Source organism: Euphorbia lathyris, chromosome 2 (genome assembly GCF_963576675.1).
Source record: "Euphorbia lathyris chromosome 2, ddEupLath1.1, whole genome shotgun sequence".
Lineage (NCBI taxonomy): Eukaryota > Viridiplantae > Streptophyta > Magnoliopsida > Malpighiales > Euphorbiaceae > Euphorbia > Euphorbia lathyris.
The window spans coordinates 43231721-43246861 of NC_088911.1; the positions used below are offsets into that span (position 1 = coordinate 43231721).

At 34.3% G+C, this 15141-nt stretch overlaps 1 protein-coding gene across 1 annotated transcript; it reads left to right on the forward strand.

The window, feature by feature from the left end:
* The first annotated feature begins 369 nt into the window (after positions 1-369).
* LOC136220354 (transcription factor MYB62-like) lies at positions 370-1502 on the forward strand. The gene is made up of 3 exons (XM_066008162.1): positions 370-561; positions 633-762; positions 831-1502. The coding sequence occupies exons 1-3, from the start codon at positions 411-413 to the stop codon at positions 1291-1293; spliced, it is 744 nt and encodes a 247-aa protein (XP_065864234.1). The 5' UTR covers positions 370-410; the 3' UTR covers positions 1294-1502.
* The last annotated feature ends 13639 nt before the right edge of the window (positions 1503-15141 follow it).

The window sequence follows — 15141 nt, forward strand, 5'->3', positions numbered from 1 at the left end:
GACTATTTAATATGTACTGTACTGATATCTATGTTGGCTCAAAATGAATCTAAGGAAAAGACTCTGAAACTGTTAAATCGAATGATTTTCGATGAGGATTCAATTAATGATTTTTACTTAGGATGGAGACTCAATCGACAATTTTTACTTAGTTTAGAGATTTAATTGATGATTTTGATAGTTTAAGGTGCAATTAACTTTGAAGCTTTGGTTTGGAGAACAAATAGATATTATGCCTATTATATATATATAGGCAAAACTTTTTCACGTTTTTTATTTTATATATATATATATATATATATATATATATATATATATATATATTTTGTACAACTTATCTTGAAAATAATATATATATATGAATTGATAGATAATATTAGTAATAAGAAGAGTTTGGCTCTGGCTTTGGTATGTCATCATCAACAAGCAAGAACACAAGCAGCAGTGAAGATGATTGTTCTCTTAGACGAGGGCCTTGGACTCTCAATGAAGATTCTCTTCTAGTTCATTACATTTCTCTTCACGGCGAGGGCCGATGGAATCTACTCTCTAAACGTGCTGGTATTTATTCATTTTCATTCATTCATTAACTTTAATTAATTAATCATAATTGGTTTCAATTATTTTCAAAGGATTAAGAAGAACAGGCAAGAGTTGCAGACTCCGATGGCTCAATTACCTTAAACCCGATGTGAAACGTGGAAACCTTTCTCCTCAAGAACAACTTTTGATTCTTGACCTCCACTCTAAGCTGGGCAACAGGTAATTACTACTCCTTAATTTAATTAATTTAATTCCATACTTGTGATTTGATTAGTTTTGTTCAATAGGTGGTCAAAAATTGCACAAAATTTACCGGGAAGGACTGATAATGAAATAAAGAATTATTGGAGAACAAGAGTGCAAAAACAGGCAAGGCAACTCCAAGTTGATGCTAATAGTACTGCTTTTCAAGAAATAATTAGGCGTTTTTGGATGCCAAGATTGCTTCAAAAGATACAATCCTCATCGTCTCCGCCGCCTCTGCAGCTGCCGCTGCCGTATTTAGAGTCTGATAATAGTTCATCAAACACAGAATATTCCATCGGCAATATGTCACAATCAGTTAGTCCTAACTTCCATGCCATGGATGTGAAGGATTTATGTTCACATGTAAACAGTACTACTATGGACACTATGTCAGCAGCTGTGCCGGACCAGGTAGACGATCGACAGGTGGCAGATATTGATTGGGTTGGATCATGTGAGTTTGGAGATAATATGTGGAGCATCGACCAACTTATGACTATTTAGCGGTGATTAATTCGCAATTAATTAAATTAAGAATGTCTCTTTTAATTAGAGAAAAAAAGTAGTAATAATTTTTTAGGAACGGAGTTCTTTTTTTCAGGCAAATGCTTGGAAATTTCTAGTTGTGTTAATGAATTTTTCTAGCTGCTTAATTGAGAAAAGAGTTGCAGCTTTCTTAAATATAATTAAACTTTTATTTTTCATATCAAAATCTGCATTTTAATTAGTCTTTTTATTAGATAATTAAGGATCAAGTGTTATTTTGAAAATTAAACAAAATTTCAACATATCCATTTTTGAAGGAGACTGGCTTGACTCTCTCTCTGATTATGATTATGATTATGATTATGCATTAATTAATTATATAATCATGTTAAATTCAAAGGCAGGCAAGCAGCCACTAGCATTAGCATAGACTTTAATTGGTTTGTTGTTTTTTGAATTAAAATAAAAAAATTCCAATGGTAAACCTACCATACCATTACCAACACAAGATGAAGCAATTCTAGGAAGCAAAATTTTCTCACCTATATATGGACTTTATCATGGTGTGAAAGGAATATACAGACCTATAAATGGATGACTTTTGTTTTATGAATTTCTGATTCAATATACATATAATATAATAATAATAATAATAGTACTCCATGAGAGGGATGAATGGGATATTATAAAAAAGATTAATACTTTTTCTAATAAGTGTTATAGAGAGACTATTATTGTCAATAACAAATGATGATAAATAAAAGTAATAGAAGTGTTATCTCATGTTGTTAGCACATAAAATAAAAAGTTAATTTTATTCCAAATATAAAGTTTTAAAAATAAAATGAGATTGAAAAAATATTATGAAAAAATAAAGAGTAAAAAGAAAGTATAAAAAAAGAAAGAAAGAAAATGATCCTTTTAATTATTTTTATTTTTTAATAATACCAACGTCACTTTAATTGATCATTTGGGCATCAAATGGATGAAATTTTTTATGAGGACAGAAGTTTCGGAAAGTAGACATTTCGAGGAATCCAAAGTATGTTCGTGAGTCCGATTCGAATCCATATGGATGGAGAAACAAAGCATATGTTTAAAACATGTGTAGTTTGTAGTTAAGTTAGTTGATGTTCCTACTCTAGCTCTAACCAACTTAACTAACCATCCTCTTAGCAACTATAAACTAAAATTAAAGGAAGTTAGGAGTTAGTCGAGTGAAATTGGGGGATAGTTGCAACTAATTACTTGTCCAACAAGTCGCTTCAACTATAATTAGAAACCATTTATCCTCATTTGAAAATACACAATACGTCCAACACAATTTACGCTTTACAACTTCTTAAGTCTTTTCCTTTGGTTCCTTGCCTTGTATTTTCGAGTTCATCAGCTCTAAGTGAGTAGTTTTTAGCATTCTTTTGTTAGTTTGTCTATTCTAATTCTGATTTTTAAAGTTTTTGTTGCTCACAGTTCCTAATTTCTGCATTTTGTTCCTCTTCAATAAATGTTATCCAGCCATTTCCGTGACCACATTTCGATCTTATAGAGTCTGTTTTGGTCCAAAATTTTGTTTTATTATCAATCCCAACATCCTAAATTTAATTCCAAGCTTTCATTTTGCTCAATTTTGTGTCCAAAAACTCATTTTATAGCCATTTTTCTGTTCTGATTTTTTCTATTTTCAACCAACCAAAAATGTAATTCCTTTTGGATTTTTACCAAGCTAATTCGATCTCGAGACGTTTTTCTTGCCTCCCTAAACGTCGCTTCTAGCTTTTTAAACCTCACTAATAAACTCAAAATTAATCGTTGTGAATCGTTCCAAATTTCAAGCTTTAATTCTCCAAACATATATTTCACATGCGTTCATTCATCATCAAATTGCTATTGAAATTTCACATTCAAGTCATTCATAACTTCGATCATTCATTCAAGTCGCTCTCACACTCGTGGAATCCATGCTAATTTCAATCCAAGACTCATCAAAGCTAGCCATTAATTATCGGCTTTAAGTTTGTCGTGTCAATTTCTTTCAATTCTATTATTAGCCTTTTAATTTCATTGTTTCGATTCCGCTTTTCAATTTCCATTTTGTTTTAGATTCAACATCCACAATTGATTTAGCTATTTTTGTGATAGATATAAACTTGATTCTAATTGCTCACATTTTATCAACACATATGTAATTAACTCATTCCATATCAATAAAAAATAGAGTTTTTCTTAAATCATCGTGTCAACTGTCTATTTAAATTTCCTTTATTTAACTTGCGGTAGCGATTAATTATTTATAAATATTTTATAGCGGCACTAGGAACCCAATATGGACTTTTTCAATCTTTATGTCCTCCGCTAATCGTTTCATTTAGAATTCAAGTTTTTCAATGTGCACATCACTTTAACCATGCAAATCAATTGGGAATTAATTTCCATGGTACATCGGCTCTAAATCCACACGTGACAAGGTTGAAATTAGTAATATTATGAAAATATCGCTAACAATTTTTGGCACGCCCAGTGGGACCTATTTTTGGCTCTTATGAATTTTTCCATAACACTCCTTGTTTCACACTCATTTTTCGCCTCCATTCACTATCACCAAAATTTGCTAGCTATTGCTAACAAAAAATTTGCACGCCTAGTGGGATCCATTTTTTTAGGCTTTACCAAAAATTTCAATACCCTTTTTTCTATACCACGTCCAAAAAATTTCCACACTTCCACTTTACCAAATTTTGCTAGTGATAGCTAACAACTTTTGACACGTTCAGTGGGACCCAAACTGTCTTTTAATTTTTTTTAATGTGTCCTTTTTTATATTTCCATTCTAACAACATTTCTATCTCACTTCTCACTAGCACCAAAATTCTAATATCAATAGACGCAAAGTTATAAAATCTTGATGAGGACAACATACCAAGATGCAAAAGAGGCTACAATACCGATATATTTTGGTGGTTTCAATCGAGATCGTTATTTTACAATAAATACAACAGTAGCATGAGTTCATTGGTACACTGTTTTTAGATGCTACATTGATGGCTATATTCAATTTATTCATAGTGACGAACATGATATCGACCGTGAGTGTTGTGCTTATATTCATCCTACGTCATTTTATAATGATGAATATAGTTGCTATGTGGAGCGAGTCCATGAGTCCCATGAAAATCCACATGGTCCTAATTATGTTGAAATATGGGAGCATCTTCGGATGAGTAATCCTTATTGAGCGGATAATTTTTTTTATAACAATAGGGATCAAAACCTCTATTTTCATCGTCCTTGTCGGCAATCTTGGTTTGAAAGAAGTATGGTTACGACTCTAATGGAGTATGAGATCTATGAAATTTATGCCTACTTTGATATAAGCTATGATAAAAAAAAATTCTTTCGAGGATTCCAATCCTAATGCAGTTTTGAAAGCAGTTCAAGTTTATCATGAAACACCAGAGTGACTAAAAAAAGAGGGTTATTGTAATGGTTTCTCTAACAGCCACTATCAAAAGTTTCTCAAGAGGCATCCAACAGGGAGAATTTCAGCATGATACAAAGTTAGATATATCTCCCACGCCTCTAACTCCTCTAAAAACAAGAAAGATTCCTGAATTGGATGAAGAGACAACAACATAAAGTCAAGAGGAGGAAGATTATCCTTATAACTCTAATATCGAGTCTAGTCATGAGGATGATGTCGTTTCCAATGATTTTAATTCGGGGAGGGGGGGGGGGGGCTTGTATGAAGAAGAGATTCAACAAGAATCCATTCTAAAAATGATTCCCATAGACATGAATCCCCTGAAGCCAATGGACTTTATAAAAAGCCTTGACATGAACCAGAAGGTAGTTGTACAAACCCAAGAAGAGGAGGAACATATATCTTATGACCTTAATTCTGATTTCAGCTATGAGGATGATGACCTATCAAATACTTTTAACTCGAGGGGTGTCCATGAGGAAGAGATTCAGCAAGAATATATTCTATAAGCGTCTCTCACTCTTGTAAATTCTCTAAAATCAATAGATTTTATGAAAAAAAAATCTGATATTGGTGAAGCAGCAGCTTCAAAAACTCAAAGAGAGGATGAAGATATTTTCTACGATTATAACTCACAATTCAGTCAAGATGAAGATAATTTATATGACCGTGGTTTGGGGGACAGTCAAGATCAAGACATTGAATCCATGCCGGAAATACCTCCAATGATGCTTCCAACAACTCATGATTTGCCAGAACCTATGATCACAACAGAGTTTGTTAACTCAAATGGAAGAACAAATTTTCAATCAATGATTCTGCTCGTCATCAATTTATTTCAGCTTTCCTAATATCCAGAAAATTTATGAGGTTTTTAATTCTTAACCTTGTCTATTTATTTGGATTCTAATTTACAATTACATTCTTCTATTTGGAAAGAAAATCATGAAAATAAGGTCCCCAATATAAAAACTCGTATCCTTCTTGAAGAAATGTTGCTAAGCATATCCTTCTTGAAGAAATGTTGCTAAGCATCTTATTGTATGAGGCGATAACATGAGTTTGTTACTTAGAACATGGTCCATAAGGTCATTCGTGGCCAAAATAAGTTGGCATTTTTTTCAAGCACAAAAAAAAATATTTCCAAAGTATGTGGAATTTAAATTTGGCATTAATTAATAGAAAAGGAAAGAGTGACATGAGGGCACCAAGTTGACAATATGTGGAAAATGGAGGCCACACGTCATGCGGATTTGAGCCAAAACCTCATGTAACTAAAAAAAAAATCAACATGTCATGTCAAGCTTCCCACACGTCGTGTGGGAATCACAAAACCTCATGGTTCTAAAAATAGATTCCACACGACTTGTGACTAATCCTACACATCATGTGAAAAGAAAAAAAATCAGAAATCAAGGCCAGTTTAAAGACGGATACAGGTGTTTTCGTTATTCCTTAACAAGTACTAGTATGTCGCTAAAATGGTTTTTTCTACTTTGATCTATATTCTACACTATTCATCCATCTTCCCTCCTACATTCACTCATCCTCCCTAATCCACCATTGTTGATTGCTCCAAACTCCCTCAACCTCACTCTCAAAATGACCCGAAGAGCCAAACACACAACCGACAACACCGATATGGGCGACTTAGCCAACCAACGTCTAGGTCGTGCCCGTTCCTACCGTACACCAGAAGCACCACCACCACCAGCACCAAACACTGATGAAATCCCACCTCTCACATTGCATTATCGAGCTCCCTTCCATATTCTCACCGATGCGGAAGGGAGAGACTACGAAAACATCGCCTTCTCCGCCGTTATGAGCATTGGTATATAAATAAATTAACATTTTATTCTAATTTCACATCTTTGATTTATCTTTTAGCATAAGTAATATGTGATTAAGGACGACTTAATCCTCTTCATTCACTCTACAACATAAAATTGCACATAATTATTTTAGCCTTTTTGTTCAAATTCTTGCCAAATTAATAGATTAACATACCTTTCTTTATGCTACTTCCTAGTCATTCAATTAAGAAAAATGAGAATAAAAAATCCATGAGCTTAAATAAGGCTCTTATAAAAAAAACATTTCAGCATAAAAAATAAAATAATACAAATTTCAAATTACCAAATCAAACACCCAAGAAAAAATACAAAAGTCCAACTTCGAAAATCTAGACCAAGACTCACAAAGCTTCACGACAGCTTGCTTATATTGCTCACTATGCTGGTTCTAATTTATGCATTAGCTTGTCCCATCCTATATAGAAGCAAAGAAACATGAGGGTTTTTTTGCTCATAGGAAATTGGTAAGTTTGTCGATGAAGAGTAAGTCTCCGATTTGTTTCTTTGCTTCAACCAACTCAATCCTTACACGATCTAGCTCTTTAAGAGCTTCATCAGTAATGGAAGATTGTTTGGTCAACTGCTCTTGCTGCTTATGATATTGTGCAACTAAAGTGCGGAATTGATTGCACAACAAGATGGTGGAGGATAAATCCTGAATAATAAATGTATTAGTAGGGAATGACGTAAAATGACTAAGTAAAATATGAAGAAAGCAAGACTTACATCAACTTTCCCCTCCAATGATATCATCACAACTGAATATGTGGATAAATTTTCAAAATATTCAACATCACTAGGTATAACTACCAATCTGACAATATCTTTAATGATGTCAGGAACTCGTAGAGATAGGCGTTCCCCAAAGAGTGTGCGCCATAACTGGAAATTCGAATGAAAGAAAGTCAAGAAATTTCAAAAGGCAAGACATAGGGTAAAAAAATTAAAGGGCATGGAATGAATACCTCAGGATGATCAAACTTTGCAAAAGCTTCCAACATTTATTGGCTAACCTCAGAAGCAACTTGGTTAACAGTATCAAGGTTCACTCTAGCAGAAATAGTGTTTTGGTGACTCTCTCTTCTTTATACACTTTATATCGCTTCTGTACGGGCTCTCCCGAAGCAGCCACTTCGATCTCATCCGTCCTTGGATGTTTTTTTAGAACTCTAAATCTAGGGAAAAAAGGGTTCTTCGGACCCGTCGGTTCTGAATCATAAGCCCTCTTTGCTGAGTTTCTCCATCCTCGTCATTTCTTCGATGTCAGAAACATCCGAATTTGAATAAGAGAACATGCTTATGGCATGAAAAGAAGGCCCTTTGGAGGAGGTGGCTTGGTTTTTGGCTTGCAAAGATCCTTTTAAGCCTTCGACTTGATTTTTGAGTGGAGATTAAACAGTTTGAGCGACTTCAGGAGATGAAGTCAGTGAAATTATTTATGGAGTTTCCAAAACTTCTTCTTTTTGGAAAATAGGAGTATCACCAAACTCACCAAGGGGTGGATAGCTTCCTAATTCAGGTCAACAACATCATTTAAATGAATAGTTGGAGTAATAGGAAGGGTCCCAGCAGCATCTATAGCGTCTAAAAAAGAAACTGGTGGAGTAGGCATTTCATCATTCTCTTTTTTAGTAACAACATTAGAAGAAGTTCCAATCTCAAGATTCGATGCATTTAGGCTGACTTCGGGAGAAGTATTCATCCATTCGGTGGTAGTATTAGCAGCGAAAGGATTCGCAGGTATCTGTGTGGCATTGAATTTCCTGATTCGAGCTTTGAATTGGTCACGAAGAGACATGGTGTCAGAATTACCTAAATCAAACAAAGAAAACACAAATCAAAACTGAGAAAGGAAAATCACCTTTTGCTGATTTGAATCTTTTAGATTCAGGGTAAACAATTCTGTTTTTCTTGCTAAAGAAACAAGAGTACCCATTGGTTCGCATAAGTTCTATCATATCACGATATTGAAGTTTGTCAGCTTCAATTCTTTCTGCTCCTTTCTCTTCTTCTCCATCTAAGGACCGAAGTGGTTTCCTAGAGGATGAAAGAGTAGGAGTTTCATTCCATCTTGTGGCAAATGGAAAGCCACGAGCATAAGGGTTATTCAGGTCAACTCCATTCGATTCTCTCCAAAACCACTTCGGTTTGAAATTCTTTAAGATTTGCACTTTGTTTTTCAGGAAAGGTCGTCGATGGGAATGACTTGTCCAATAAACCATGTGTTTGTCTATTTTTTTTAGGATGCTAGTAACACAGGAATAAGGGTCTAGTCAAACTAACACTTATATCCTTATAAACTTTGTTGAAACTGAGAAGCTCGAGCTAAATATTTGGAGAAAATTGGCAGGGGAAAAAGGTGAATTCATTCAATGCCGCTACCACACCGTATGGCAGAGGAAACCACATTTCCTAGTCCAAATATTGAGTAAATATATGCAATTTTGGTGAAGGGGGCATGTTAGCTCGTTCATTTTCTTAAGGAAGCGAAATGGTCATTCTATGTAGCCAAGCATGCTGCTCTTCAATTATTCTAATAAGACGCCCAATATTCATGGTGGAGGGTTGAGCAAGGACTTTCAGATTCACTTTATGAATCTTTACAACTTCTTTAGGGGGCGAAGGAAGAGAAGATTGAGTCATGGCGGAAAGCCGAATCTTTTTTGAAGTAGCTTTTTGAGCTTTAGGAGCCATTTAAAAGAAAGAAGTAAAAAAGAAAATAGCAACATAAAAGGATTAATATAAGTTTTATTTACTAGAATTAATTAATTAATAAATTGGGTTCCTTAAATGAAACTCATTAATATTATATTACATAAAACTCATAAGAAACTAATTTTAATCAGGGTAAATAATTTATTAGTCCACTATTTTTTACCTAACACATTATTTAGTACTTTTATTTTAAAAAACACATTGTAAGGTCTATATCTTTTGTCAATATTAATCATTTGGTCATTCGTTCTATTTTTTTTAGATTTTTAACCGTTATATTTGGTATAAACAGACAAACAGAAAATAACAGAGTACACAGTCATTTTGTATTCTACTATGGCTGTTCTGAAAGCTAAGATATTTTCGGTTAAAAATCTAAAAAAATATAGACAAAATGACCAAAAAGTTAATATTGACAAAACACAAGGACCTTATAATATGATTTTTAAAGTGAATTACTATACCTAGCCACAAATTCCTACCTCTAGCCTCGGGAATTGACCGAACTACCCTTTGCACAAAAATTGAAAAAAGCCAAAACCTCTCAAGAACCCTATACAATCTTCGATCAAATCCTGACTAATTTTTGAACCAAATCATGGATGGTGACAAAAGCCGTAAAGGGAAAGCGAAAATGGTAAGATTTACGGTTTTATTTCGTTGATTTACGCTTATATATGAGATCTGTGGGTAGTTTTTAAAAATCACCGGAATCGCAGTCGGGCGTATGAACATCACACCCGACCTGTGGTTTCGGCGTAAGAACATCACGCCCGACCAGTGGTGCGGGCGTGATAGCCACATGCCCGCACCACTAGTCGGGCGTGATGTTCAAACGCCCGCACCATAGGTCGGACGTGATGTTCATACGCCCGACCAGTGGTGCGGACGTGATGTTCATACGCCCAAGGGTGTTTTTTTTAATTTATATTTACATTATTTACATTTAAATTAATTTAGTGTAATTTATAATTTATATGTTACAATTTTAGATTAACTTAGTGTAATTTTTTGTAGACGGAGCGGCCTATTAAGGGTGGGAAATCCATCCCGTCATCTGCTCGTCGTCTAGATATGGACAACGAGGATGATACACCACGACATACGAGATTGCGTGGTATTGATATATCTACTCATAGGTGGAGAGGGGTTGTGACGGAGCAGGTGAGGAGGGGGCCGATTATGGATCAGCCCGATATTCATGGATCGAAGGGGGCGACGGATTTTGGTGACAGAGAGCCTGATAGCGATTCTGTGGAGGACTACCTGGATGTGGTAGGCCAGGTACTGCGACAGTCTGCAGCTGCACGTGATCGCGAGGGTGAGGATATCGATGAGCAGCCGGCCCCGGTCAGATAGCCGACCCAACGCATAGGAGGTCGCTTGCGAGTACAAGTATTTTTTAGTATAATTTTAGTATAATTTTATAACTTTAGTATAATTTCATAACTTTAGTATAGTTTAGTATAATTTTATAATTTTAGTATAATTTTCTAACTTTAGTATAGTTTAGTATAATTTTATAATTTTAGTATAATTTTATAACTTTAGTATAGTTTTTGTACTTTAGTATAGTTTTAGTATAATTTTATAGTTTTAGTATAATTTTATAATTTTAGCATAATTTTATAACTTTAGTATAATTTTATAATTTTAGTATAGTTTAGTATAATTTTATAACTTTAGTATAATTTTATAACTTTAGTATAATTTTGTAACTTTAGTATTTTTTAGTATAATTTTATAACTTTAGAATAGTTTTAGTATAATTTTATAGTTTTAGTATAATTTTATAACTTTAGTATAATTTAATAGTTAATTTTATAACTTTAGTATAATTTTAGTATAATTTAATACCTTTAGTATAATTTTAATATAACTTTAATATAATTTTATAACTTTAGTATAGTTTTAGTATAATTTTATAACATTGGTATAGTTTAGTATAATTTTATAACTTTAGTATAGTTTTAGTATAGTTTTAGTATAATTTTAGTATAACTTTAGTATAATTTTACAACTTTAGTATAATTTTATAACTTTCGGGGACCAGCAAACGTCCCAAAGCTAGTGAGGATGAGAGCTGGCTAGTTAGTGGACCGGTGGATGGTGGCCCCGTTGATGGTTCCGTGATTCCTAGTTTTCTAGGACATGTTGCCTCACGGAGTCACGGATGCTGGGAGGAGAGCTTCAGTCGTTTCTGACATGCTACAACAGATCAACAACATGCCGAGATTTGTGGGTGTGGTTTTTTGGTGCGTCACCCGAGATAAGAATAATTTAGTTTGTCAACATTTATTGTAATTTGTATTTTTAACTATAAACCTAAAAACATTCAGTAATTGTATATGTGTCATTTTACAGTTGAAGGAGATGATCGAGAAGACTGGTTTGTCTCACCTTCCACATATCATGTTTAGGAACCTCGACACTCTACTGTTGACTGCGTTCGTGGAGCGGTGGCAGCCCTATACGAACTCCTTCCACATGCCGTTCGGGGAGATGACTATCCAGCTGCATGATGTATGGCAGATTCTTCGGATCCCGATCGACGGTGCGATGGTGTCCGAGTCTCCCACTACTGACCAGCTTCATGTCATGTGCATGATGATGTTTGGTGTGGATCGGGAGCAGCTTTTATCGCCGACCCGAAATTTCTAGAGTGGTGGAGGTGTATTTGTTGATGCTGTATACAGGCTTGTCAACCAGGGCAGGGATGACGCTACTCGGGCCACAACGTGGATGTGGCTTATGCTCGGATCCACTTTGTTTGTTGACAAGAGTGGAGATAGGATTAGACCGACCCATCCTGCTGAGATTTACAGCGGTGTTAGAGGGGCAACTGGATTTTCATGGGGGTCTGCTACACTTACTACGTTGTACCGGCAGCTGAGAATATCGAGTAGAGGAGACTGTTCCATTATATGCGGATGTTTGACCCTACTACAGACGTAGATATACGAGTATTTTTCGGTGTTCCGATCGCATAGACTAGCTCACGTGATCCCAGCTGACCATGCCCGTGCACTAAGATGGGAGGTCGAGGTACCAGGCAAGACGATCGCCCGACTAGATACCATACGCGGGCAGCTGGACCGTATGACGGCAACATATGTATTTTATAAAATTTTAGAATTAATTTAAGCATTATTTATAGTATACTATTATTTATTATTGAGTATTTTTTTTTTTAGGTGACGTGGTTGCCTTATGGTCCTGTCCCCGATGATGATCGGCTTCGAGTGTCCTACGCCGGTTGGATACGGTGTAGAGACATCGTTGAGCCGTATATGCCCGATCGAGCGCTGCGACAGGTCGGATATACTCAGTCTATCCCAGCTGAGCGTATTAGACCTGATAAAGCAGTACGACCATGGAGGTCTTTATCGTACAAGCTCACGCATTCCTCTGTCACAGTTGAGGATACCTGGCGGAGATTTCCATCGGCTCGGGGCATTGATCGGAGGAGATGCCGACCAGTTGGATACGATCCCACTGCCTGTTATCCTGCTTATATGGACTGGTATATGCGATATTCGCATCCTCATCTCCTTCATGCACCACAGGCTGGACCGGTCCAGCATGCTCGCGCCAACAACGAATTTGTAAGTTTATTATTATTTAATATTATTATTTAGTATTAGTTTATATGTGTTTATTTTTTAATTTTTTTTTTGCAGTGGGTTAGCTGGTTGTGGCGTGTCACCCAACTAGCGACTACCCACCAATCTGACGAGGATGCTCCACGCATTAAAAGGGAGATGGATGAGTTTATGGACTTGTGGCGCCGAGCGAAGTAAATTATTTTTGTAGAACTTCATACATTTTAACACTTTTGATATTATATGTACTCTTTTATGTTTATTAATTTTTATTTTAATGTTTATGTTTTTAAATTTTATTTGTTAAAGGGTAATCCGAGTTAAAATACCGTAATTTTTATTTCTAAACGGATAATTCGAGTTAACCACAATCATCAATAATTTTTTTTGTGATTTATTCATGCGGGCGTGAGATAATCACGTCTCACCACATGGTGAGGCGTGAGGATATCACGCCTCACCATGTGGTGAGGCGTGATTACCTCACGCCCGCGTGCCGGGAGAGGTTTTTTCCCCCATTTCCTACCTCAAAGCCTCAAAGGGTACTTTCGTCCTTTTACAGGGCTAGAGGTGGGAAATTGGGGCTCGGTTTAACACCCTTTTTAAAATAGAGGGACTAAACAGTGTGTTACGTAAAAAGATGTGGACTAATAAATTATTTACCCTTTTAATTATGTCAAAAACTATTAATGAGCTTAGTTTTCAAGAATAATTGTACATTTGATTAAATTTTCTTATTTCATATTGCGAGGTTTAGTTTTCAATGTAAATTTTTCTTATTTTACCTTCATTAATAATCTTAATATTAATTGTATTTTTTTTTCATTTTAAGTTTGCTTTGTATGTAGAGAGTGGTCGAATTTCATAAGTGACAAGAAAAATGAGAATTATTAATAAAGAAATAAAAAATATTTTAGTCTATATTTTATAAATTTAATACAAATCAATCATATCCTTAATATGCGTGATTTGATCAAATGTGACAATTATTTTAAAACCGATGAAGAAATTGAAACAACGCATCCCTAAAACCTAGGAATCTTTAGTCATTTTTTTCTTAAAAAAAATATAAAATTGATACACTAAGGCCCCGTTTGTTTGGAGGAAAATATTCTACAGGAAAATATTTTTCCAATTTTTCAGTGTTTGTTTGGGCAGGAAAATAAGTCAAAGGAAAATAAGTTGCAAGTCAATGGAAAAACAAGGAAGAAATAAGGGAAAATGTTTTACCATTTTCAAAAGGGTAAAACATTTTCCCCAAAACATACGCGTTCAGATAAATATTGGGAAAACGTTAAAAAATGTAAAAATATGAAACACGAAAAATATAAATAATATGAAAACGTTACAAAACACGAGAATATGACAAAAAAACTCGCAAAAAACATGAAAATGTGAACAAATGCGAAAATACAAAAACGCAAAAAAAAAAAAACACTTGAAAAGGCACAAAACATGAACACGAAAAAGTGACAAAATACGAAAAATACAAAAACATGAAAAATAAAAAAAACACAAAAACGTGAAAAAATACGAAAAACACGGAAACACAAAAAATGCTAAAACACAAAAACGTGACAATACGTGAAAAACACGATAAACATGAAAAGACGAAAAATGCAAACAAAACACGAAAACGTAAAAAACACAAAAATATGAAAAATACGAAAAACATGAAAAAAACGTGAATAACACGAAAAAGTAACAAAATGTGAAAAATAAAAAACGCAAAAAAAAAAGAAAACGTGAAAAGGGGAAAAACCGAAAACCGAAAAGCTAAACGTGAAAACACAAAAAAGAAAAAAAAGTGCAAAAAAACATAATAGCGTTGATAACACGAGAAAACATACAAAAAATACCGAAAATATGAAAAAATGTTTTCGTGTTTTTATATTTATTTTTTTCAAATTTTTGTGTTTTTCAACTTTTTTTTCATGTTTTTAATATTTTTTTTACTTTTCGAAATTTTCGTAATTTTCGCATTTTTCGCATTTTTCCACTTTTTGTGTTTTTAATAAATTTTTATAATTTTTTTTTGTGTTTTTTCACGTTTTTCTGTTTTCTATATTTTTGCATGTTTTCGTGTTTTTAACGTTTTCGTGTTTTCCACATCTTTTCACGTTTTTTGTGTTTCGTGTTTTTTTTACATTTTCTTATTTTCATGAGTTTTTTTTATATTTTTTTCTATTTTTTACTTTTTCACAGTTTTCCACGT